This window comes from Xiphophorus couchianus, chromosome 6, assembly GCF_001444195.1.
Source record: "Xiphophorus couchianus chromosome 6, X_couchianus-1.0, whole genome shotgun sequence".
In the NCBI taxonomy this organism is placed as follows: domain Eukaryota; kingdom Metazoa; phylum Chordata; class Actinopteri; order Cyprinodontiformes; family Poeciliidae; genus Xiphophorus; species Xiphophorus couchianus.
The window spans coordinates 16,950,047-16,975,554 of NC_040233.1; the positions used below are offsets into that span (position 1 = coordinate 16,950,047).

A 25,508-nucleotide genomic window follows, 5' to 3' on the forward strand; every position below is an offset into this window, starting at 1 on the left:
CAAAATGAAGCATTTAAATTTATTCATTAATCATTCATCTCCAGCTCATTGAAAATGCTAAACTTCCACAAAATTAAGATTGAATATTGAAAAGTGATTGAGGGAGACAGCTTTCAGTGGGTGAAGACATCGGAGGAGAGCGGGGTACCGTAACAAAAACAGGGTGCTTTCCTCAAGACGGTGGTCACATGGACGTGGTCAAAGTGGCCAAAGTGCACTAAGTGCTACTTAAGGTCACGAGGTTTCACTAGTTGTAATTAGATCTTGAAATCTGGAGAAGCGTAGAATTTCTGTCAACACTGCCTGTAATTATTCTCTTTTCCAATTAATGGTGACATAGATTAATTATCTGATGAGGCAAAGCCAATTGCAATCATTCACCCAGCTAAAATTAGATCAGTCCTGACAGCAGCATGAAAGTCACCTGTTTCATTGTTATGGATTTGCTGCAAGTGAAGAGGGGGGGGGAGATAGTGAAGCATGCTAGGGTAAGTAAGTTGTCTCGTACAGGTGAATGTCCAATTACACTGCTACTTGAACTGGAGGTTTCTGCTCATTCACTTCAGAAGCATCTGGACTGGTTTGCTTGCTCTTCTCAGCGTTTTTGGTGGTGGTAGAGCTCTCTCTGACAGACTGTAGAAACGCTGAGAGAAGCTGAATTTCTTTCGACAACTTTCCCTGTTTAAACAAGAAAAAAAGAATAAATAACAAACATACCAATTTGTATAAAAGCATTAATATGCTAGGTTCACAGTAATATGCCAGACACAGTTGATGTGTTTGGCAGTGTGTGACGTGAACCAACCATCAGACTTTGACCTTTCAACTCCATATACCCTCTGCTCTCTTGCTCACTTCAGCTGACCACCTGGATTTTATTATTTAGTCAGTTTCTTCTAGTTTACCCAAAATAAAGAGTATTTCTCAAGACAGTTAGCGAGTCTCTCATAATGAAGTGTGTTTTACCATTAGTTTTGCTTTTATTTCAACTTACTGGTAAATAAGACCACAAACATCCGGCATCTATTCCTCTAAAAGAGGCTTTGTTAGAGGCACAGCTATTTGTTAACTATATATAGCAAGCATTTTTCCAAGACAAACAAACTCATATCATTCTTGTCACTGAGCTGAGACAAATAATTTGTTTTCCAATTTGAAGGAAAAAGAATGACATAAATATGCTGAAAAGTATATGAATGACTTTAAATTAGGCAAAAATAAATTCCCGATGCCTTTTTGAGGTTTTTGTTTTTGTAGATTTTTGTTGAACTGGTAATAATACTAAAAAAAACAGAATTATTAATTTTTAATTAAAAAAAAAGAAAAATCTAACCTGTGGATGTAAAAGCAAAAAGTTTAGACATCATGTCATATTACCTGTCATGTAACTCGCTGATTGCCTAAAACTCCATTCCTAATTGACCACCTCTCCATGTGGGTTTGTTTCCTTTTGGCAAGTTTGCTTCTGTGTAAGTATCTTAAAAGGATATGTTTCATCCTTCAAAGAAACCAGATTCAACTGAGTCGCCGAGAACCAAAAGGATTTTGGAGTTTTGGCTGTGTTAAATGTTTGTTTTGAATCCAAACACCTCACTAAGTTAAGCTGATTCTTTGCAGACAGTTTTGTCTACAGCTGTGTTCAATGATTTTTAAAGGTATGTCAAGTCCAGAGCAAAGAACCAACACACATCCAAACCTGGAGTAAAGGAGAACAACAGTGTGGTCATGTTTAAAAACTGACAGAAGCAGTGCTGTACACTCTTACCAGAAGTGTCTGGAAGCCAAAAAGACCATCACAGGGAAGCCACATATCTGGGGATACAGCCAGCTTCATTAGCAAAAAATTCTACAGAATGTGTCAGACTCAAAAGGCACATTCTTCTTTTTTGACATGAATATGTAGTGTTATTTGAAATGCTGGCAGAGTTTTTAGCATTGCAATGCTAATTGCAATAAGAATTACAATTAGGTCATAAAATCCTTCATTTGACTGTCAAAATCATATTCCTTTTGATATCTGTGGGCCAATTAGGCTCTTGATAGATTTAATCAGGTTAATTATTATAGAAATTACTAAAGAAAACAAATAACTATTCCCTAAATAAATGATGTGCAACTTAGTAGTAGACCTGTCTTGTAGAGTACAAACAGACTGTGATAAGTATTTGATGGGATATTTGTAAACTGTTTGATTTTAACCATGGAAATAAAATGAATGTCTTTTTTTCTTTATGAGAGTAGTTAAGAATTCAAAGAGAAGGTGTATTGCTTCAGATTAAATTAATTTTACTGACGAGTCATGAGACTGACCTGATGTTTATGAAGCTGGTTGAGTAATGGACTTTAAAGTCACTGAAAGTGGCTACTAGTATGAGAGTAAAGTTACCGGCTTGCTCTTATTTTTGTAGGGAGGTAGAATAACGCTCCTGGTGAACCGTGTCCAGGTTCAGTGCTCCTCTGCTTTAAAAACTTCGGCATCCAGATTTTCTATTAAACTGCCTGGCAGTGTCAACTAGCTTGGGAATGTGAACCAGCCTGGCCATGCAGAAATTCTCTGACTAACAATTATATCAGAAACAGGATCTTGGATTACTGTCCCCTGGGACTGGGGCAGTGGGCGTCTGCTCCAATCATTACTGGCCATTCAACAAAGCTCTGCACTGCTCTCTGCTGTTAGCCATTGTCAATTATGCCATCCCTAGTGTAAACTTGCAGAACACAAAGCTGAACTGCCAGTTCTGGCAGGAGTGTAACAGGATGACAGCCCACCGCCTCTCCGATCCCACCCCCACCCACCCCAGGGTTCCTCAGCCTTCCTTCCCTCAAGCTAGTTATGAGAAAACTGCCATTTGGCGTCTGAAAGAGCAAACCTGACCTTTCTTATGTTCTGCTTGTGGGGTTAAGTGGACATGATGGATTAGTGTAGGCCTCATCAGGACTCAGCCTGGTTTAACTCCAGTAACAACCAGTATCACTTCCATTGATTTCTGCATTTCCTTAGTTCTAAACAGCCAAATAATATTTAGAATTGTGTCAATTTACTTTCAATTCATAATGCAACGTCTCAAGACCTCATCATCAAGGTCTTAAAATTTAAGCAGTAGTGCAGAGTGTAAATTTATGCCTGTTCATAAACTCTCAAGGCGCATTTCTTTGGTTCCTAAGGGTTATTTTTCCTTGTGTACGTTATGGAGGATAGTCCTTCTCCTGCACTCTTCTTTAGGAGCCAGTTTAAAGTGAGTGCTGCCTGCTCTGATGGAACCTGTGCTGAGCTGTGACGGGTGACGGTGCGGTGCGCTTGAATACACCAGCTCTTTTGTCCTTCACACTCTGCAGCTTCCTGATAGCTCCTCCCCCTGTGCCCCACTACTCCCTGCCTTGAACAGTGATCTGCTGGGGCCTTTTGAAGCTGGGCTGCTGAGAAATAGCTGCTCCCTGTAATGTCTAGACCGGACCCGTCAAAAAACATGTCAGTAGCCGGAGGAGAGGAAACAGAGGAGGAGACCTCTTAATAGTTTTTTCACTGAACAGATTAAATTAGGTGTGCCATATTAAAATAACTTAATGCATTTGGCAAACATGGCCACTTTTAGATTTGGAGGGTGCCATTGTTAAGATAAGGATGAAGTAAAAAAAGGATATAGATCATAACAGGGTGGCACACCACCTGGCTCTGTGGAAATGCTGGACAGGACATTTTTATAAAGATTCATCACTGTCCCGCTGTCCGCTTCGACCTCATCGCACATCACAGAACAGATTAGACACCGATTATCCTCTAATTGAAGATCCCTACTTTTCAACCTTGCAGAATATGCTCCTACTCTTGTGCAAGACAGACAGGTTATCATATTCACAAAGAAGAGAAAGTTGTAACACATAGATATCCCCCATGTGTTGTGATGAAGTCTGTATTAACTAACATGATAACAAAATCCCTGACCAAACAGAAAATAGGCTCTAACAGTTCATGTGCTGTTAGCGATCAGATGGTTCAGGTACAGACTCCGAGCCAATCAAAAGTATTCACATCCCTTCAACTTTTGTACGTTACAAAAACAAACTTCATTACTACTTCATGTGATGGACAAACACAAATCAGTGCATAATTGTGAACTGAAGAAAAAGCAATACATAGTTTCCATAATATTTTACACCTAAATATCTGAAATGTTTGGCATGTATCTGTATTTAGCCCCCCTGATAAAATACTGCTAACCACCTTTAACTGGTTAAAGTTGCAGGTCTTTAGAGGGTTTGTCTGCACCAGCTTTAGGAAATTTGATATTTTTTGTGCTTTGCAGAATATTTCACTTGCGGTGAGTTAGGATGGAGTGTCCATTCTATCTCATGTAACATAAATTTTCAAGTCCCACTAAAAGCTTGTATTCTTCTTTTCTTTATTATTTTTTTATTTGCATGGGCATCAGGCATGACATATTTAGACTTTGATTGGGCTGTAGATCAAAAACTTACATCTACACCATTCTACTGTCAAACTAGCTGCATGTTTAGAGTTTTTGTTCTGATGGAAGACAAAACAAAAACTGTCTAGTACTACATAAGTTACTAGTTGGGGTTTTGTGGTGGCACAGGGGTAAAGCACAACCGCTGTATATCCTCGTATGTATGTCCTTAGTCCTTGATGCGGCCATCAGAGGTTCGAGTCCCGGCCTGATGAAACTTTGCCACATGTCTTCCCCCTCTCTCATTACCCACTTTCTTGCCTGACCACTCTCAAATAAAGGCCACTAGAGCCAATAAAACTTAAAGGAAAAAGTTACTAATAACTACTTCTGTACTAGTTTCTAGTTACTAGTTTCTGGCCAGCACAGAATTCTGATGCTTTCAGGATTCTGCTGATGTTTTACATCAGCAGAACATCTCTAGTACTGCTAGAGAGAACATCCTTTCTGCTGATGTAAAGAATTCTGATAGCATGATGCTGCCACCTCTATGTTTCAACATGTGGATGGTGAGTTCACATAGTGTTTTAAATGTAGACCAAAAAGTTAGTTATGTTCCATCTAACCAGAAAAGCTTCCTCCAAATGTTTGCAGCCATCCTACGTGAGATTTTGGAAAGATGCAAATTGACTTACTCTTAGTTGTGTACTCCACAAATCTGGTATTTATGAGAGAATGACAAAGAGCAAGTCAATTTGCATTTTTCCAAAAACTCATGTAGGATGGCTGCAAACATTTGGAGGAAGGCAGTTGTAGAGTCACCAGATTCCCTGCCCCCCGTCATGGATCTCTGTAGCTCCTCCAGAGCTACCTTCAGCAGTGGCTGAGTCTCTGATTCATGCTTTTCTTGCTTAGCATTTCAGTTTTGTTGATGGCCACATCTTGATAACTTTAAGTGGTCTGATACTTTTCTTTATATATATATATATATATATATATATATATGAGAGAAGTATATTCTCTCATAAGTATATGAGAGAATATATATATACCGTATATATATATAGTTTGCAGCTTTGTAATGATGTGAAATTATAAATATATGGATTCTTTATGCAACTTCTGTATTAGGGTATCCTTTTTTTATTTAGAACAGTTTTTCATTACAGTCCACATTAATATTTGTGTCTGTCCAATGAAAGCATACTAAAATATATAATTAAGAATGTCATGTGACAAAATTTTAAAAAATATATCAAGGAGTGTGAATACTTTTTGAAAGCACTATGTATACTTATTCAAAGAGGCAGACAGACACAAAGTAATTGAATAAATCTCTCAAGTCACACAGATAATTCATCGCATCAGTCTGTGATTTGATGAGTGAATGTATAGACTGTAATATAAGAGTAGTGTCTTTAACTCCACTGCAGCACTGAGGCAAGTCACTTTGGTAGATATTTGCCTGGCTGCTCTTGCTTGGCAAAGACGACACAAGGCAACTGACTAGCTGGATCAGGCTCAAACAATGCAATGCATAACATGGAGTTACTGTAGTATGCAAAAGAATATGCTACCATCTGTTAGCATACCTACACTGGGATGAATGTTGAATGAAAGGGATTTGCTTTGTAAAAGGATAGTGCAGTTGGTGCAGTTTTTCAGCCTGTTTTCTGCATATATGTGCAAATACCTGGGCAGTTGTTATTTTCTGGGAAGTTTTTCGGGCAACAGTCTGGCACTCTTCCAGGTCAACCAAGAAGCGGAGGCTGCGTTGTTCTAAGTATTTTACCAAAACCTTGTGCATCCTCTTCTGCAACAAAGAGAGCTGGGGGGGGAGAGAAGGCAGAAAAAAGGAATTGGTAAGGCAGGAGAGGAAATTAATGGCAGTGTTCAAGAAGAATGATGGAGGGGAATAGAGAAAGCAGTCAATAGCCCATTCTGCAGTACACGGGCCTGACAGGAATTTCACAGTCTCTTGGTTTCTCTGCCCACTCGTGTGCACTCATCAGAATCCAGTCACATCTGGCTGCCAGGATGGGGGGTTAATTTTCTCTAAATGCTTCAGCAGTTTTGTTCTAGCCGAGGCAAACTCTGTGACTGCAAAGCTGATGAGTAAAATATTTCTACTTCACCCAGTTTAACTTTATACCAATCCCCTCAAGACATATTTTACACATACACACAAAGTCATGAACCCCCCACAGAAACCAGAAATTATTCCCAGTCTCTTGGAAAGACATGCTGCTTGCTTTATTATTTGAACACAGTTTCAAGCAAAGAGGTTTAAATTCTGATAGATGCCGTTGCTTTTCTTCCCTCCTCCATCTCTACACTCTCCCTACAAAGCTTATCATTGCTTGGCAATGTGTTCCCCAGTGCATTGAAAACTAAAGCGAATTAGCTCAGTCATCAGCTCCTGAAGGAAAGACAATAACAAGAATGGTCTTTATGGTGTAGCCTGTTAAAACTTAAGAGCTGAAAGCCTTCACATAAACAGAACAGTGCTAACATCTACACTCAATTCTAAATTGTTTTTTTTTTTTTAAAAAGATGCTCATACAAAGATATTCAAGTCCTTTATGTTTAAAGAAAAAAATAGAAAAATTATTGACTAATATCAGAAAAATGCCTTTGTCATTTAGACATTTATCAGAAATGAAGTATCTCTTATTGTCTGTTTCTGTTCTGTGATTGAAATTACATTTTAAGACGATCTGTCTTTAATATTTATCAAACTTATATTTAAACTAAATCATGTGCCGCGTTCTTCTTTAAAACTGTTATGGTCCTAAATCTCTGCATCTGAAAAGCTTCAGGATACTTGTTGAGTTGCACTTAGTTCTGCTGATCCTGGTGTCGAGTAAAACAAATTGAGCATATGTTATTGGTTCATTGTTCATTCTGTTTTGCATATTCACAGATGAAGTCGATTTGCAGTAGACAACAAAGTGAAAGACTACAAGTAGACATCCTTGGAAATACCGACAAAAAGTACAGTAATTTACAGTAATTGCAGTAAGTAGCAACTGTAATAGGGAATCTATTTTTATGCTAGGATTTTATGCCAGTTGCTTTTTATTAATGGGTAAATGACAGCTTTCATGTTCCGCGTGGTAGCAAGGAGCTAATTGTAACAATTTTACGTGTCAAAGTTGATGTCTACTCACAGGCCAGTATGTCACCATATTATGATCTTGAGTAAAAATGGAAGTTTCACAGTATTAACACAAAAATTACAAACACAATGTGAAACACGACTCAAATGCTTTTATTAAAGACAGAAAAGCAACAATTATTTATGCAGGTAGAAAGATGGTGTAGTAAAATGTCATGATAATATTAACTATAACCTTCACTTTTTAATGTATTTTTTTATTTTTAGTCTTAGAAGAATTTAGCAAAATGTAGAAGTAGATTTCAAGTTCTTATTGAACATAATATCATACCTTTTTGTTTGTCCTCTTTTAATAGACTAATGTTGAGAATATAATTAGTTGATATTGGCTGGTTAATTAGCCGGGGTAGTTGTGCATGTACACCCTGTGTGGCATATAGGCTATGTCAACATAATATTTCAAGCAAATGCATCTTCTTTGGTGTTTTCTGTGTTATTTATGTTATATTTTTGCTATTACAACGCAACAAATTATTGGATTTTGACTAAAAAAAACATAGGATATCATGTTAACCATTCTCTTAAAAACAGGAAACACAAGGGAACATACCCTTCAAAAATGATGTGCTATGATCTTCTCAAGTCAGGAAACAGCTACAGGAAAATAGCTGCTCACCAAAACTTAACCAACATTTAGAGCAATAAAATTGTGACCAACAAGGCGGGACAAGTACCAAAGTTTATCTTGTGAACACACACAATGAGGGGGAAGGCAAAGGAGATTAACAATAAATCTCCAAACTCACTGTAAGAGAACTGCAGAATTATTTTAGAGTAATTTTGTGTCAATGCAACAAAAGCTAAATCTATTTTAATGCTTATTGCACATCTTAACCAGGCCGGGTTGGCAATAAATGTGGAGGGCACTGTATGTGACATCTCTGAGTGGAACCGAATGTCAACGAAATTCTGTGGCGGTCTGGCTTAGATGGAGACACCATGTGTGCTTCAGTATCAGAAAGAAAGTGGAACCAGATACTTAAAGCCATATATCTTTATTTCTTCCCAAGGCAGATTCACAACAGTGTGATGGGAAAATGAAGTAATGTGAAGGTAAAACCAGGAAGACCTGGTAAAGCTCATCTAAAAGATGGGTTTATTAAATAATAAGGAGTTAACGACTATTCAAACAAGTATAAATAACTCATGTGTGCTAATGTTTCATCTCTCAAATGATCCCGAAGTTGTGCATTGCATTTACTTTGTGAGTTTGCTATAAACAAATCAATAAAACATGATCTAATTTACTAAGATTTGTATTAACTGCTTTGGATGATGAAAACATTATGAGGATAATTGGATATATAAAACAGGAAAGAAGCGGTTTTAGATGTTCATGTTTAAATCTGATTAAAAATAATGCCCCATCTACATGTCTGATATGCCGTTGATCATAAGCTTGTTATAAAACTAAAATTAGGCATAAAGCAGAAGCCGAGAGGCTGCAGTAGAAGAAGTGTGAGGCTGAAACAAACAAAAACGGTGAAGGCTGAATCCAGAGTAAAAGAAAATCAGGCTTTGATCATGAGCGTGGAAAATCCTGTCCACAGGATTTTATTTTTGCATGCATTTTTCACTTGATAACATTCATGCAGTTAGATGAGGAATTACTCAAGTAAAGGTATTAGTCATTTTTGGAACAAATAATATGTGTTTTTCATTGCAAGAGCAGTGTGTCTTCTTCCTGGTGTTATGGTTGTCATATGTAATTCCATTCCAGTTAAAAAGTGTCGAAAACTATAAAGATTAAAAAGTAAAAGGCTGCAGAGGTGTCTCCCTTAACTAGTCAAGTGTAGACTTGAGCTATTTTACTGCTGAAAGCACATCCATTGTCTGATCGTAACCTGTGGTTGCTGTTGATCTCTTACCAACTGATGCAGTGAGGAAAATTTGTAACCCAACAATAATGAAATGTTTTACCTGTGAGAATATTGCGGAGCTATAATTATAAAAATGTTGAAGTTTTTGCATGTACCATCAACCTCTTGCCTTACTCCCTTTAGTACCAAAAATACACAGTGATCATTACAATATGCCACATCCATCATCCTCCTCCACTTAAATTATCTAATCATTATTAAATTGCAGCGGTAACCTTCAGAATAAATGCAAAACTAAGTCACCTTAAAATTTTGGTCCATGCACAGAAAGCACAACAAGAGAAAAAGAGACAATAGCAAAAATAATAAAACATAATTGAAAAGAGACAATATGTTTAAAAGTTTCACTGTACCTCTGTGTAATAGCTACACCTTTTATGTGCATGGTTTTTCACTCTCAGTACAGATACTGACTCCTGCCTGGCTTCCAAAAGCATCTTCTTCAGACCTTTATACTCGATTGCTAGTCGTTCGTTTTCAGCACGTTCAACCTCCAGGAGTCCCTACACAGGTGAAGAAAATAGCATTATGTGAACTAGATATGTCTTACACTGACTACCACCACCACCAACTGTAACTATTGTACCATGCATATTTTATGTAATATTTAGCTTAAACAAGATCATGGCAGCATCATGGCATGGCACTAAATTCCTCATGCAGGGACAGGGAAGCTAGTCAGGGTTGATGGGAAGATAGATGAAGCCCTGAATGGAAACTTGATGGAAAACCTGTAAGAGGCTGAAAAAGACTTGAGATTGGGGTTTATCTTCTAAATGGATAATGACTCCAAATACGCAGCCAGAGCTACAATGACTGGTTTAGATCAAAGCATTATATTGTGTTAATATGTTAGTAACATAATGCCTAGAAATGTTCCTTCAGTGCATCCAGTAGGATTCAAGGATATTGATGTGGACAGTCAAAAACAAAAACACAGCAGTGTCTTATTTGGAAGTGTATATCCTGCTGTTACTATTAGCATGAAAAGCAGTGTGGTGGAGTCATTTCCTGCAGATCATCTCTATGCCATTCTTGAACAATAGTGATGCCCAGCCTTCGTCTCCAAGCACACCACATTTTGTCCATCTTCCCACTTTCAGCTCCATCAGCTACAATACCTGATAAACAGTTTAATAGGCAGTTTTTCCTCCACAACAGGTAACGTGTTATCTTCCACACATTGCTGCATGTTATCCTAATCTTCATCAAAAACAGAAAACAAAAACTCCCAACACACAGAGAAAAAACTTCATTGTATGGACGGGGGAACAAGCATAAGAGGCCACTGTGGGAGAGCATGCAGCTAATATCAGAGCAGTGATCGAGCTTTATATCATCAAAATGATCAATGCTTCCAAAATTGCAAAAATTGGATATAATAGATAAAACACATTTAAAATACTGTAAAAAAGGGAAGTAACATCACTATGTAGTGGTACAGACATCTATAATCTCTTTTAAGATGCATGCATTCTATATTTAGTCTCCTAAATAAGCCAGAATAAATAATAGGAATACAGCCAGCAATGGACACCTTTTCTGTGAAATAAAGCAAAGAATTCACAGCAACGACGCCTCTCAGTGTACGTCGCCTTTTCTTCAGAACAATGTTTCTGAGTGCTGGATAAGGGGACGTGAGAATATCTCAACTGTACCTGCAGACATAATGAAGTGTGTCTCTGCAGTAAAACAGAACAGCACTAAAGTGATGAGTTTAACCCAGCAGAAAGAGGGGCTGTAAACATGACAAATGCCTGCTATTGATTTCAGGTTTAATTACTCCATGCAGCACTGACAAAGCCCATCTGATGCTGTTGTGAAGTGTAAATGGAACAAATTACACTTCATTGCCCATAAGAAACTGATAGCGTCGGCAGTTTGCATTGTTTACTCTGTCCTCACCCAAACGTCAAGGCCTGATCAAATCAAAACATAGGTGTGTGCATGAAAATTGGAATTTGTTCACCTACTTATGGATTTAATAGAGAGGAAGTGTGGCTCCTCTTAAAATAAACACATTTAACCTGGATGTGTGTATTTTTGTACATTTTCGATATTACCAAAGATGACCCCATATAAACTTCCTGTAACCATGTGAGAAGAACAGACAAGCTGTGGTCAGCATATTTATTAGGATTTTCACATTCGAAGGTGTCTAATCATTCTGCTTCATGCACCATGATTTCCGGATGCACACTCTGCTTATTATGTTATGCTAATACAGACATTATGTGTGGTTTATATTGGTCTCAGTGATTAAAGTGACCCATTTCTTTAGAACCTGAAACTCTGGCTGATCTTTTTATTTAGCGGGGAGTGTTGTTGTTGTATCATCTTATTTCTTCAAGTGAAAAAGACTAAACTCCTTTTTGCATGGCTAACTTTTATCCGGCTAATGGGAGTTGTGTCTATGAGGAAGACTTTTAATTCTTAAATTGTCTCACGCCAACAACTTCTTTAAAGTTGCTGCACTTGGATGCATGGCGGCTTAAGCTCCATTGCCTTTTCTTGTTTTGAACTAATGCATTCTTGATCACCGTTTAATGAAACTATATACCACATGGCGATTTCACATTAGATAAGCCATGTGAAACCCCCATCAGCAAAGAGGCTCTGGCTGGGGCTGATAATCCTGCAGATGAAAACCTTACAATAAATAGGGGCTTCTCTTACAAAAAGACTGTTCAAATGAATGTTATTTCTTGCAGAGCAGATTCATGTTTTGGAAGCGTGTTTCATGTTACAAATAAACACAAGTCAAGATGATGTGATGCTTTTACAAATCATATAATGTCTTGTATTAAAATTGCTATTAAGAATGTTGGCCTACAGGTAACAAAAGCAGACACAGCATCCCACCACGACATGCATCAAATTCGTCCAGACAAAAAGACTACAAACGCAGCGACTTGTCATTTGTGGCAAAAGCACTTTGAACGAGATTGACCATGGCTTGTAATTTTAATTGCAGACTGCTCCGTTTTCTCTGTATCTTAAGGGACGTATTGTAACAAGCAATGTGGTGACACTAATCCAGAAACAAATAAACAAAGTGGTGTTTTATTTATTTTTTTAGGGTTTTTTTTACAGCTCATCTTTGACTTCACAGCATTTGACACACAAATTCATGTATTTACAGACAGTTATTGTGACATTGTTTTGTTTTCTCATACCTTTGTGTCTTGCGCTAGTTTTCTTCTTTCTTTGAGATGAGCCAAGCTTGTCCTCTCGAGTCGCTGCGTTCGGAGCTGCCAGTTATTAATATCTGACTGCAAGGTGCTCACGGTGTGAGCAGCTGATTTGTTTTTGAAGTCCACCACATCTAAATCTTTTCTGCAAGGAGACGACTGAATTAGTGGAACTTCTACAGTTAAAGTTATGTTTGGAGATCAAACTAGCTGTGAACAGCCTTTATATCTCTTTGAGGTGGGCAGTAATGTACCAGCAGGAAAAAAATGGGATCCTTTGAAATATAATAGTGCTTTCATTACAGTCAGCTTGTTATCCTAATATTTTCTTGGAACTTACTCAAGCTCTGCTATGATTTTTGGAATATCTTCAGTATATTTTTCCATTTCATGAGAAGACTCTTGGTATTCTTTACTTTTATTCATAAGAACAGTACACCTAGCATTATTATCTTTAATTCTCTTTAAGGTGCCACCATGTAAATCCTGTAAGTAAAGAGAATAAAGTAATTTAAAGATGAGTATGAATCATTTTTGTTGGAATTATTTTGTCTAATAAACTATATTGCTGAATAGTTGTAACAATTCTGCTTTAAAAAATAAACTTGTTCTTACCGTAGCAGCTTTAAGCTGGTCCCTTTTCAACCTGGTGTCCTTCTCTAGGTCGGCTAATGCCTCTTCATGTTCACTTTGAATCTTTTCAAAGTTTTCTACCAGTTCCTTCATTCTCTGTACAATAAAAACAATGAAATGTGTTAAAGTTACTACCATTCTAACATCACAGCTTGTAAGAATGTTTGTAAGACTAAATGGTTGTAAAGATATGATGAACCCATTATGGCCACCCCATGGCTGCAGTTCCAAAACAATAAGATTTTGTTGTACTTCCCTTACAAGCTTCATCACTTTAGGTGGCAGCAGAATAGTCTTCATCTTTTTTTTTGTTGTTTTCATTTTCCAAATCAGATCTGACCAATTACTCAGATTTGCTATGCATTTTTTATTTGCTATGCACACATCTGTTCATCTTCAGATTTGCTATGAAGATGAACAGATGTGTGCATTATTTTAATCCCATGTTCCCTTGTCTTTCCTGTTTTGAATCTAGTCTATAGAAATTATCTGTACAACATCATTTTTGTATCCTACATGTCTTTTACAACTTAAAAAAGAAAGATTTGAATTAAAAAATATTTCAGATGCATTTCTTTCACAATATTTTTTAGGGCTGCTATTGTCAGCGATTTTCTTTAAAACAAAGATTTCTTAAAGGAAGATTTTCTTTTTATTCCATTTCTGTCATTTAATTGTTGCATAATTCTATAAAGGTTGGGTTTCCTAATACTGTAATTTTAAAGCATTATGGTATAAAAATTTATTTATTCACAGGCTTTCCATGCATTTTTCCTAGAGATGCCATCAAATGGGGATGTTCCTAAGAGAACAAGTTTTTTTATGATCACAAATTTTTAACAAATAAAAAGCTAGGTTAGGTTATTTTTTATGAATATGATGTATTCAATATTTAAAGATTTTTTTTTATCAATAGAGTGTGAATACCATGTATTCTTGTCTTTCCCATTTTTTAGATGAGCAAGATACAGGGGCCTCTGTGCTGTTTAACTGTTGTACTCCAGGAAAGCTATACGACATGGAATGTCTGAATTGTGGTCAAGTAAAAAGGTGAAGTTTAAAAAGTTTTTTTTTAAAAGATTCAGTTATATTTTTTACAAGGGTGCCAATAACTTAAAGGTTTTTTTGCTAGAATTTCTTAAGAGTGAGATCAATTATCTGCAATAAAATAAATTTATTATTGTTTACACTTTTTTACGCCTCTCCAAGAGAGGCGTAGTTAAATGTGTTGCCGTTTTGTTTGATAACACACAACACTTTTTTTAATTAATTGCTGTGTATAGAATTTATTCGTCAAGTGTACCTTCACTTTAGCCTCCAGAGCTTGTGTTGCAGAGTATGATTCATCAAATTCTTTCTGCAGTCCTCGATTGGTGAGTTGTGAACGTTCTTCATGTTCCTTTAGTTCCAAATTGATTTCTGCAACCTGCCTCTGATTGAAGAGGAAGTTATAAAATAGCCTTTTAGGCATATACTTTTAATATACATACAACAGGTATATGTAACATTTACAAAATGGTAAGTGTTTTTAAGCATAAGTAAATAAATATATTCATCATGTTGAAACATTCAAAGAAATCTAAATTTACCTTTAGATTCTCTATAGTACTCAGGCGGTGAGTCAGTTCTTTTCTCAGACTCTCAATAAATATCTGCAAAGCGCAGTAGGAATACTGAATATCACTGGAAAAAAACAATCATGGCGTAACCTGGGAATTATAGATAGAAAATAGACACATGTTTTCTCTGACCATGGCGTCATGGTCCTCCTTGACGATAAGACTCTCCTGAAAGTCCAGTTTAGCCTTTGCGTTACTATTCTGCTCTGTAACCTCAGTCAATTCCTCCTTGGCCTTTTCCCAATGCTCGTCATCGTCAGTGATTTTCTGGAGCATCAGTTTCGTCTCTGCACGCATCTGCTTCACATCTTTTTCGCTAACAAAGCACACAGTAAAGTATACATATGGTATGAACACAAATAAGTGACTCACCATGTAGTGCATGGTAGAACTTAATAGGGAACTATACATATTTTAGAACTAATTTGGCTTTGATGCTGTACCTCTTACAAATTTTCGTCTTGTAGTCATCAATCTTCTGTTCATAATCCTTATTTTCTTTCAATAAGGCTTCAAGAGCTTCATTTCTTGAATGAAGATGTGCCGTTGTAAAGGTAAGTTCTGCTTTGCATATGGAATTCTGTGGTTTAGATTCAACATAGTATAGAAAAATGGATCACAAATATATTGAGGACATTGTTGTTTTACAGTCACCTCGTGTTCCGGCATGTAAAGGATTAAGTGCCCTTACTGGGGGAAAAAAAAAACACAGACTTTATCTGTGTTTTCACATGTGAAAAAATATGGCCACAAGTTCCTCATGGGATTACAATAATAAACATATAGGGGAAAATAACTACCAAAATGGGACACATCTGAAAAACAAATTTTAAGTGAATTGTGAGATACATGTGGAAGGTTTTCCTACATGTGTTTCACATCCTGCCATGCAATACAATTTCCATATGTAAAACCTGTGGAAAATATTTCATGCATTGACATTTTTCACATTTTACTGAACATATCGCCCTTATAGTTTACAATATAATTTCCACATTCGAACTGCTTTTGTTAAACATGGGCATCACATATAGTCTTGAGGGTCACAGATGATTTAAAATGGATATTACATATGACCTTCAGTGTTACACAAGGAAAATACATGTGGTTTACACAGTTAAAAAAAACACATCTTCCAATGTGCAAACATGATTTTAATGTGAAGTTTCAAATGTACATATACTTCCTTGTGATTTTTCAAATGTAAATTAATGGTTTCTTTTCCATAAGACACTAATAGTACTTACCCTTGTTTCATATTTTGCTTTTATTGACATTAGTTTGCCTCCAAGTTGTTGATTTATTTTTACTTTATTCTCAATTTCAAGATTGAGATGTGAAATCTGTGATAGACAAACACACATACCACAATGGTGAGAAACAGCTTTTTGAAATTTTTAAACATTTTATAAAAAGAAAAGGAAAGAAACTAGTAGTTACTTTGTCTTCTTCCATTTTCTCAAGCTTAGCAATTTCAGGGAGTCGAGTAACAAGCTCTCTCTGCTTCTTTTCTTTATGAAGGATAGTTTCTTTTGTTTTCTTGATCCCAGTAAGCAGATTTTTCTTATGCATCTTCAACCTGTTTAATTCTTTCCTACAAGACAAAAACATATTAAATTTGTAGTTATTTTAAACACTGTTTGATAAAAAAAAATAAATCACTCCTTGTAGACAACGGTATTCTTAAACAGTTGATATCCAATCACTTTCAAAGTTTGCTTGTTGTCATACATTTTCAGATCTTATTCAGATAGATATATTAACTGGTATGATTCAACTAGAAATATTTTTGCCACTATCCTATCCTTACCTTTGACATTAAACATGTGTTATACTATGGAAACAAAAATCCAAATAATAAAAGGTGTCAATGCCTATGTTATGTTGTAGGAAGAACAACTATATTTAATGAGAAAATCATTAGAAAGTCTACTCAGAAGGTGATATTTGTATTATATAGATTCATACATAATATTATTGATACATTCCCAGCAATTATTTCTGTCAGTTTTAATAATTAAAGCCTTCACCTCATTAAAACTAACATTCAGTTTTTCAGAAAATCTTAATAATAGATAAGATAAATAAAAAAAAAATCAAACATTTTAATCCCAAAATGTGGACCTGCTGAGATGTACAGTATATTCATGCACTGTCCAGCCTTATGCACTCAATACAGGACTATGATCACTAATTGAGAGGTAAAGTAAGATTTAATCTAAAAAGAGGATAGACCACAGAGCGACAACATAAAGAATGGAAAAGCTGTAGTCCATGTACTAGATACATCTGTGTGTAGTTCTTGAAGCCCTGACTCCAGCCACAGTCCGTACCTTGTGAATCCTCCCAAAACTCTTTCTGGACTTTGCTTCATAATCCTCTAAGGGTTAACGTTATCCCTGTTGCTTGTGCATATTTTATTAATCACCATTTTTCCTTCCACACAACTTTCCATTTAATATGCCCGGCTAAAACACTCTGTGAACACCAAACATCTTTGGGAATGCCAATTTGTGGTTTGCCCTCCTTGTGTGCCAATCACCATCTGCTGGACCACTGTCGAGCCAGCAGTCTTCCATATATTGGCCAAAACATAATATTTCTGTTATTGTTTCTATATTACTTTTTTATTAGTCTCATGCAATGTTCTAATTTTCTGAATTCAAAAAAGTGGGTTTTCATTTGCTGTGAGGCATAATCACCAAAAAATTTGAAATACATTGGCATAAATATGAGTATATCACTATTTGAACCAACTGACTTTAATGATGTTCATTTTTTTCAATTGAACCAACAATAAAATTACAATGTCTTTTTTTAAGCAAAGACGTAATAATCTACATGTTTTTTGGGGGTTTTTTTAGCTGGCCTGTAAAAGAGCATGTTTACCAAAATGGAATTCAGTTGCATCTAACTGCTACTGTAGTGTAAGTTCAGTAGAAAGTGCTTTTGGGTCATCTGTGTGTACAATTTTGCATTATTCAAAAAAATATTCAAATACATATAAATATATAAATACTCACAATCTGTCATCTAGCTCGTGTAATTTTTCCTCATGTCTGTGCTCATGTGCCATCCTTTCTAAGTCGGCTTCAGTTTCCATCTTTCTAAGCTCCATCTCAATCTGGAGGAGATCTTGTTTTGTGCTTGCTTGAATGTCGTCAGCCTAAACAAGAAATGGGGTGTGATGTTTCTCAAGTTTATTTCAAAACAGTTTTATGAAGTTAATGGAATAAATAAAAAAAGACATTATTCTGGTACCATCCAGATCCTAAGGCACATTCTTAAAAGATCTTCAGGTAACTGTTTAAAAAGGAGTAAAACTTTATCTGTTATAGATACTTAAATATCAAGATTTGCTCTTGTGGAGATGTTTTTATGAAGATCTAGTTACAGTGCCTGCAAAGTATCTTTTCACATTTTGTTATCTTATAATCACTTGCTTTGTTGTATTTTATTGGGCTTTATGTGATAAACCAGAATAATATACCACATAAATGTAAAGGGAAATGGTAAATGCCCTGTACTTGCCTGTACATTCATCTATTCACGCACACATGGTGGCAGTCTGACAGAAGCAAGAATGCCATGCACCGGCACCACTGGGCCTGCTGACCACCGCCAGCAGTCAAGGTGGTTGAAATGTGTTAATATGGACATTTTAGCCAATAGTGATACTTGATATTAATATTCCTGTTATGGCCGATAACCCGTATTTACCTAAGTTATAAATATTTGCAGACCATTTCTCTATCGTGAAAAAACAACATTGCTTATTTGCTTCAGTTAAAAACCCAACAATCCTGAGCTAAATAACTATCACTTGCTCATGTCCAATAAAATATCACATTATCAACTCCCTTCCAAGAACAAATACGCAAACAGCAACAAGATGGAATTAAACAGTTGGTTATTAGTAGTGGCAGGTTTTAGCAATAGAACGGATAGCAACAACATTATACTGTGCATCCCTAATAACTTATTTATACCTTATAGTTTAAATAAAGAACTAATAATTTATATCAAATTGTAGGTTTTAGAACAAAGAAAAACTTTCATGAAAAGACAAAATATAATTTTATTAAATTATATGTTTTAGCAAAAGTTATAACGAGCCACTTTGGGGGGCCTAAAGCCAATCTGGAGCTGCAAGCAACAGATAGGTGGTTTATCACCTAAAATTCCAATAAGGAAGCTGTAATGTGACAAATTGGAGCACGTTTTAAGGTGTTTGAATACTTTGGAGAAAGATTGTATGCTCACCCAAAGGTTTGAGGTTTACTAAGGTTTTGAAGGCTCAGAAGGCAAACCTAAAACTCCTGAGTTTTATCTCCAGTGTGTCTTGGACAGCAGAATTAGACTAGAATGCATGAATGACTTGGAGAAGGTTATGATTTAAGTAAGAAATGTTAAAAAAAAAACATGTGATTTAACCTTGAGTCTATAAAAAAGTTGTACAATTAGAAAATATATACCAATCAGAACCCAAAACAACGAAGAGACCATCTGCATAAAATCGGCTCAAAGCAAATAGATTCACTATTTACTTTTACATGACACTAAACAAAGGCATTTGCTACCACAATGTTAACCCTTCATTAAGCAGCTGTTAAATACTAGCAAAAGTTTTTTATGATACTTGTTTGAAATAACAATCCCACCCACATCCCTGCAAGAATAGACATACAGTATATAAATAATAGCTGGACAGAGGCTAAAATACATTCAATTGAGGCATACCTCAGCTTGGGCAATTCCAAGTAGATGTATAACGCCTTTCTGGCGGTCAATGTTTTCTGTTACAATGGGGATTTGGTTTCTGGCAAACTCAATATCTTCTTGTAATTTCTGGTTGAGCAGTTCAGCCTGCAACAATTTCTCCTGGACCTCGTCAACTTTCTGATTTTCCAGTTTAAGCTGCCATTTCAACTCAGCGATGTCTCTACTGCAAGCCTCGTGCTCTAGTGAAAGCAAAAACCAATGATAAATAGCAAGCGTATTAGCTGGGTTTGAGAGCAACAGAATAGTACTTCTTTGCAAGAGATAAACAGATCTCAGATTATGTGATAGCTCACAGTCACTGACCTTTCTGAATAATTGCGGGATGCTCGGATAGCTTCCACAGTGAAATACCGTCAGTTTTGCTCACTAAGGCGCTTCGTATTCTCTTCTCTTTCTGCAGAGCTTCCTCTGCAAACTGACGATCAGCCTCCAAACGCTCAACCAGATGCATGACTTCAGAGAGGACATCTTCTATTTTCTTCTGTAGAGGTGATTTTTGATAACCTTCCAGAGGGGAAAAAAGTTACGATGATGACATATTCCTCCAGTTTAAATTTGGCAAAACTTTTGTGAAATAATCAAATCAACTTAACACAAGTGCATAGTGCTTAGGTTTAGATGTATTGGAGCATTACAGAAAGAAAGTAAGTGAGAAATGTTATTCATGTCCTATTTACCTCTTGCAGTAATCGCTATCCCTTCAACATACAAGTCTGTAGAATCAGAATCTAAGACTTTCAAAGAGAGTCCCTGAAGTCTGTAAAAAGCATCAAAACCATGTAACAATTTATGCAGTAGGGAAAAAAAGATAATTAAAAACAAGTAAATAATTCACCTTACGGTTTCGCTGTTTTGGGGATTATCTGGATCAATCTCTGGTCGACATATTCTAGGCTGGCAAAAATTAAAGCAGCACAAAAATATGTTTTGTACTGATTTTATCATAAAAATTATTTTTTTCTCATTTCAACGTGATACACATTTTATCATGGAGTATTTTTTACCTTCTGAAACCAGATTTTTAATCGACTCCTTATGTCTTGGATATGGCAGATAGCACTGCTGGCACATGGTGAGGGAGTGTTCAGTAAAGCACAAGTCCGACGTCTACCAGTGCAGACAGCCTGAAGGTCTGCTTGATCCAACGAAAGACAAAATGTAAGAAAATTTAATCAGTTCTGTTTCTCGTGTACCTTAAATAGTTACTACAAAACAAGAAGCACTTATCTTTACATAGCAGCAGAACTCACAGCTATTATAAGCAATAATCTTTTAATGGAAATAAAAATAGAAACAAGCAGGTCTTAGTTGGAGCAAACACGCACACAATTGCCATAATGATATTGTGCAAAGTAATTAATGAAATGTATTTGGCTGTGAAAGATATTTTGTTCTTCTATTCGCCAGCTGATTCTAGTGGCACAGTCTTTAAACTGAAAAAGGAAAAAACTAATCTGTCTCAAGACAAACCCAAGGGCACATTTCCTATTTCTTCATGGTAAAAGGGCGCCATCTGGCGGGAAGATTGTGAAAGACACAGATATAGGACTTCACAAACCTGAATTTAAAAGTAAACAATGCTTTAAAGAGAAGCCTTAAAAAATGTTGACAAAGAATATGTTTCTATTTTGAACCATTTGTCACAGATGAAAAAGATTTTTTTTTGTGTGTATGTTTCAAATTTAAAATAAATATTTCAAATAGGTCAGAAAAGTTGTTTTTCATCATTTTAACTACTTTGTTGGTTTAATGATATTGATGCTATTGAAGCCTGTTTTTTAAAGAACGGCAAAATATAGTGTTATTTTGATCATTGTAAGTATTGTGACATTAAGTTTCCATCAATTAATCCTTCCTTTGACAATCAACTCAACAACCCTGAATTTCTTCACAGAACCAACAATTACTCTATTGCCATGGTTCGCAAAGTGTGGTACAAGGATCTCTTCTGATACTTGGCTTTCTTTTAGAGGAGAAATTTTGGTTACAACGTTTTATAGCATAAATGCAAAGATGAATGATACCAAACCCCTCAGAGAACGTATTACAAATTCTCTGGGAAGTTAATTACAAGTAAAGTCTAATTACATATACTCTGGGAAATTACATTTATGACTGTTAGATGAAAGTGGATACTATACTGTATTTAAAATATTGTTTACATATTCTTTCCATAATAATACAAACTTTTTAGCAGCATTGGATTCTATAGAAACTTAAATTCCAGTGCCTTCCAAAACTATTTATATTACAAGTCTTTCCTACATGTGACCATTTGGCATCTTCAAACCTTAATGTATTTTATTAGAAGTTTATGCATCAGACCTACACAGAGTAATGCATAACTGTCAAGTGGAAAGAAAAATACAAGATGGTTTTCAAATTTAAAGTGTTGAACTTAGTGCCACTTGAAACAATACTTTAAATCACAGACTGAATTTATTTACAGATTTGTCTTTGCTAAATACCTCAGGCTCAGGTAGAGTGGATCCATGACTTTGAGTATGTCAAATTTTATTTCAAATTTTGTAATTGTTTAATAAGTTTTCCTTCATGAGGGAGATAAACAGGTTCATGTGCACATTTACAGCTCCAGGTTCATTGTCATGCCAACAAGATACCTCACAAGAAGTGTATGGGCTCTCAGTGTTTGGGGGGAAAAAAAGTTAGATCAGCAATATTTCATACTTGACAGCTTTTTAGCAATGATGATCATTTAACTGACCAAGTGTTTAATTTGTGAGTAGCCTCTGACAAAACACAGTGCAACAAGAATTAAAGGGAAACCAAGAATAAAGCTCATTTCCTGCTGGATGGCTTTTGTGAAATATACACACTGAAATAACCAAGTGGAGCAGGAATGTGGCAAGGTTTGCTCTAAATCATGCTGGCAGGGTTATAATGCACACAAAAAGAAACTCTTTCTCAGTCTGATAGCCAATAAACTGAAATGAGGTAGAGGAAACTACTTGTATTAGTAATATATTTAGTTATACATTTAAAATATCTTTGTCCACAGCCAGCATTAGCAGCACCACACAAGGACCCTAACAAGTTTACACAGTTTTAGACCTCCTTAAACTGCAAATGGACAAAACACAATAGTTCATTTAAAAGAAACAACTATCTAAATATTTTTTTATCTTCTATTTATGGACCTGTTACCTGCAGTTACCAGTTTATACTACAGGTAACTGCAATTAACAGAGATTTGCAGTTATTGGTGCCCATGTGTAAAAACCTTTTTTTTAAATTGTTGAAATGGAGACACAGTCCTCCATAAATTCTATCTTTGATGCTGTTATCTAACATGACACTCTGGAGATTGTCTTTATAATCAAATCCTGGCTCAATATACCTAGTGCCACCTTGAGGTTACTGCCCACACTGGTTTATAACAGTTCCAGAGACAAACAAGGCCAGTAGAAAGTTTCCTGCAGCCATGTCCAGACTTGCAAAGCTTAGCACACAGCTATCTCATTCGACAAGCTTTTTTTTTTCTTGTCTTTCCTATTTTGAAAAGTACCAGGGTGTTGGAATATATTTAAATTAATAGGAAAGGAAAACAACAATTATTGACCAAAGTTTATTAGACATTCTGATCAACTTAAAAATATTAAGTAGAAATAACAAAAATGTTTCAGTTACATTATGGAGTAATTATGAATAGCTATTATAGTCAAATCAGATTATTTCTCAGTTTGGTTGTTTTCCCACACTAAATAGTTATAGTCAAATCTAATTCTTTTTAGTGTCTGACTATGCCCACAGTTATGGTGGGCAGTGTAATGAAATACAAAGTCAACCACACTTCTAAGCACCCACAACAATTGAATTAATTAATCTTTTATGCAGGAACACAATCCTTCTGCAAAAATAAACTTTTATTTTGACACGATTTTTTCAGTGAAGAAATTAACAAGCTATTGGTTTATACAAGATCACACCTATAGAGGAAAAATGAACAAGATCATTTCTTAAATCTATATATTAATTATAATAATAATCTTATAATAATCTTCATCCTGTCAGTGTTCTAAAGATATTGAAAGTATTTAAGCAAAAAGCTAAATGGAAAAAAATAATAATCAGATTATGCTACTACAAGTAAATATTTCTAAAGATTAACTAAATAAATAACTTAAAGCATGTTTCTCAGTGGTGGTTCTGTGATAAATGCCATCCTGGCCAGCCCCAAATGTACAACACAGCGTTGGACTCACAAAAGCAAAATGAGACTAGAATTTAACTTTATCAACTGTAATAATTTTGATTTTCTTTTTTGTTTTCAAAAATGTGTTCCACAAATCAGTGTAAAATAATTAAGCCTAAGTTTAATCAGTACATGTGTCATTCTTTCTTGCTTGTTTTGCTTATTTGTTGTTGTTTTGCTATGGTCTTCCATACATACACATCTTGTGCATTTTTTTTTTTCTCTAAATGATTATCTGCATATTTTTTGATTGCACAGTACATTTTTCTCACATTGAAAATTTGCCCTTACTGTACACTTTCATTCTTATTTTTATGTTTTGTCTTTGTCTGAATATGCATTCACCCACTTACCTAAACCCGCTGCTGTAACACCTGAATGACCCCACTGTGGGACAATAAAGTATTTCTATTCTGTCCTACTAGGCGCCAACATCCCTGATTACCTTGCTGACTAGCTAGTCCTTCCATGGATGGTAATGTGTGGGGTTTAACGTCTGGCATGTCGCAACTCTTCCAGGTGGGATATTTGCTGAACAATAACGAACTATCGAGACGTCCTTAAACGTCCTGAGGGAAAGCAAAGGCATTTCTGTCGTCAAAACTAGCGGAATTGGAGATTTAAAAAAAACTTAAAATACATAGAAATTGATCTTCTTTCACAATAAATCATAGGGGGTTTAAACTCCCATGGTTAAATTTTATAACAAGGTTGGTAAACGGGAGGTAAACATACCTTCACTCATCTCCGGATGTCGCTCTGTCAGCTAACGTTAAGTTGACGTTTAATTAACCAAGCTAATGAGAAATTAATGAGCTGAGGGGGGTCGTTGTCATGGGAGAAAGTGAAAGCGAAAAATGCTAGCTATCAACTTACTCTAACTTTTGGCTGCCACCTCTGCGTGTTGTGTTACTGTCGCTCACCTGCATAAGCTGAAAAGTTTATAAATGCTTCGTGTTTCCACGCGACAAGGTTTGCGTCAAATGAATCAAGTTGCTGTCAATCTTCTGCGCGGTTTGCTGGTAACAACGGGGGGCATGCGCTCGTTGGGGAGGAGTTGCGTTCAAGAGCCGTTGAGAAGCGTCACAAGTGTATTAGCGTCAAAAAAAAGTGTATTAGCGTCACAGGAGCTGAATAGGAGTATTTTGTGAATATTAATAACTGATAAGGTCAAATATGCGCAGAAAAAGGAGACAATAAAACTAGTAAAACCTAATGCATGTGCGTGTTTAAAATAGAACTATAACATGCAAACTTGCAGACTAAACATCCTAATTGCATATCAGTTTTTGATGCACTTCACAGGTATCTTTATGGCAGGAATTGTAGACTCTACAACCTGTGGCTCCAGAGCCCCCATGTGGCTTCTTTGGTCCTTCACAGTGGGGTTGTAGCCTATACAAAAATGAGTTTAATAGTATTAGTTTAGATATGAGAGAAAATGTTTTTGTCGGGATCTGTTCCTTATCTGTGTTTATTTTGAGTTTCTGTCTCTCTGAGTCTCCGTGTTGTCCTGTCTCCCCTTGATTGTTTCCAGGTGTTTCTTGTCTCTGTGTATTTAACCCCACCTGTGTTCTTTGTTCCTTGTCGGGTCCTCGTCGTGTTT

General features: G+C 36.0%; 1 protein-coding gene across 4 annotated transcripts; it reads right to left on the bottom strand.

Moving 5' to 3' along the window:
- ccdc178 (coiled-coil domain containing 178) lies at positions 1–24,992 on the bottom strand. Of its 4 annotated transcripts, none has more exons than XM_028021473.1 (20): positions 24,826–24,992; positions 24,348–24,471; positions 20,694–20,824; positions 20,525–20,583; positions 20,367–20,446; positions 19,993–20,193; positions 19,648–19,868; positions 17,931–18,073; positions 16,348–16,501; positions 16,155–16,250; positions 15,351–15,487; positions 15,040–15,223; positions 14,878–14,940; positions 14,592–14,720; positions 13,271–13,384; positions 12,996–13,141; positions 12,641–12,800; positions 9,818–9,967; positions 6,100–6,234; positions 1–678 (listed from the first exon to the last, which is right to left on the bottom strand). In XM_028021473.1, exons 2-20 carry the CDS (start codon positions 24,403–24,405, stop codon positions 523–525), a joined length of 2,517 nt encoding a protein of 838 aa, XP_027877274.1. In that variant the 5' UTR covers positions 24,406–24,471; positions 24,826–24,992; the 3' UTR covers positions 1–522. The 4 variants fall into 4 exon arrangements, with proteins under 4 accessions (XP_027877274.1, XP_027877273.1, XP_027877276.1 ...); XM_028021472.1 differs by having other exon boundaries at positions 24,638–24,992; XM_028021475.1 differs by having other exon boundaries at positions 20,694–20,821; positions 24,826–24,991.
- Between the last annotated feature and the right edge of the window lie 516 nt (positions 24,993–25,508).

Excerpts from the sequence above, each read along its gene's own strand:
- ccdc178 (XM_028021473.1), bottom strand. The coding sequence starts at position 24,405 with ATGCCAGACGTTAAACCCCACACATTACCATCCATGGAAGGACTAGCT. Across the intron at positions 20,194-20,366 it reads GATAGCGATTACTGCAAGAG|GTTATCAAAAATCACCTCTA; the intron begins GTAAATAGGACA and ends CCCCTCTGGAAG. Across the intron at positions 12,801-12,995 it reads AAAATCATAGCAGAGCTTGA|AAAAGATTTAGATGTGGTGG; the intron begins GTAAGTTCCAAG and ends GTCTCCTTGCAG.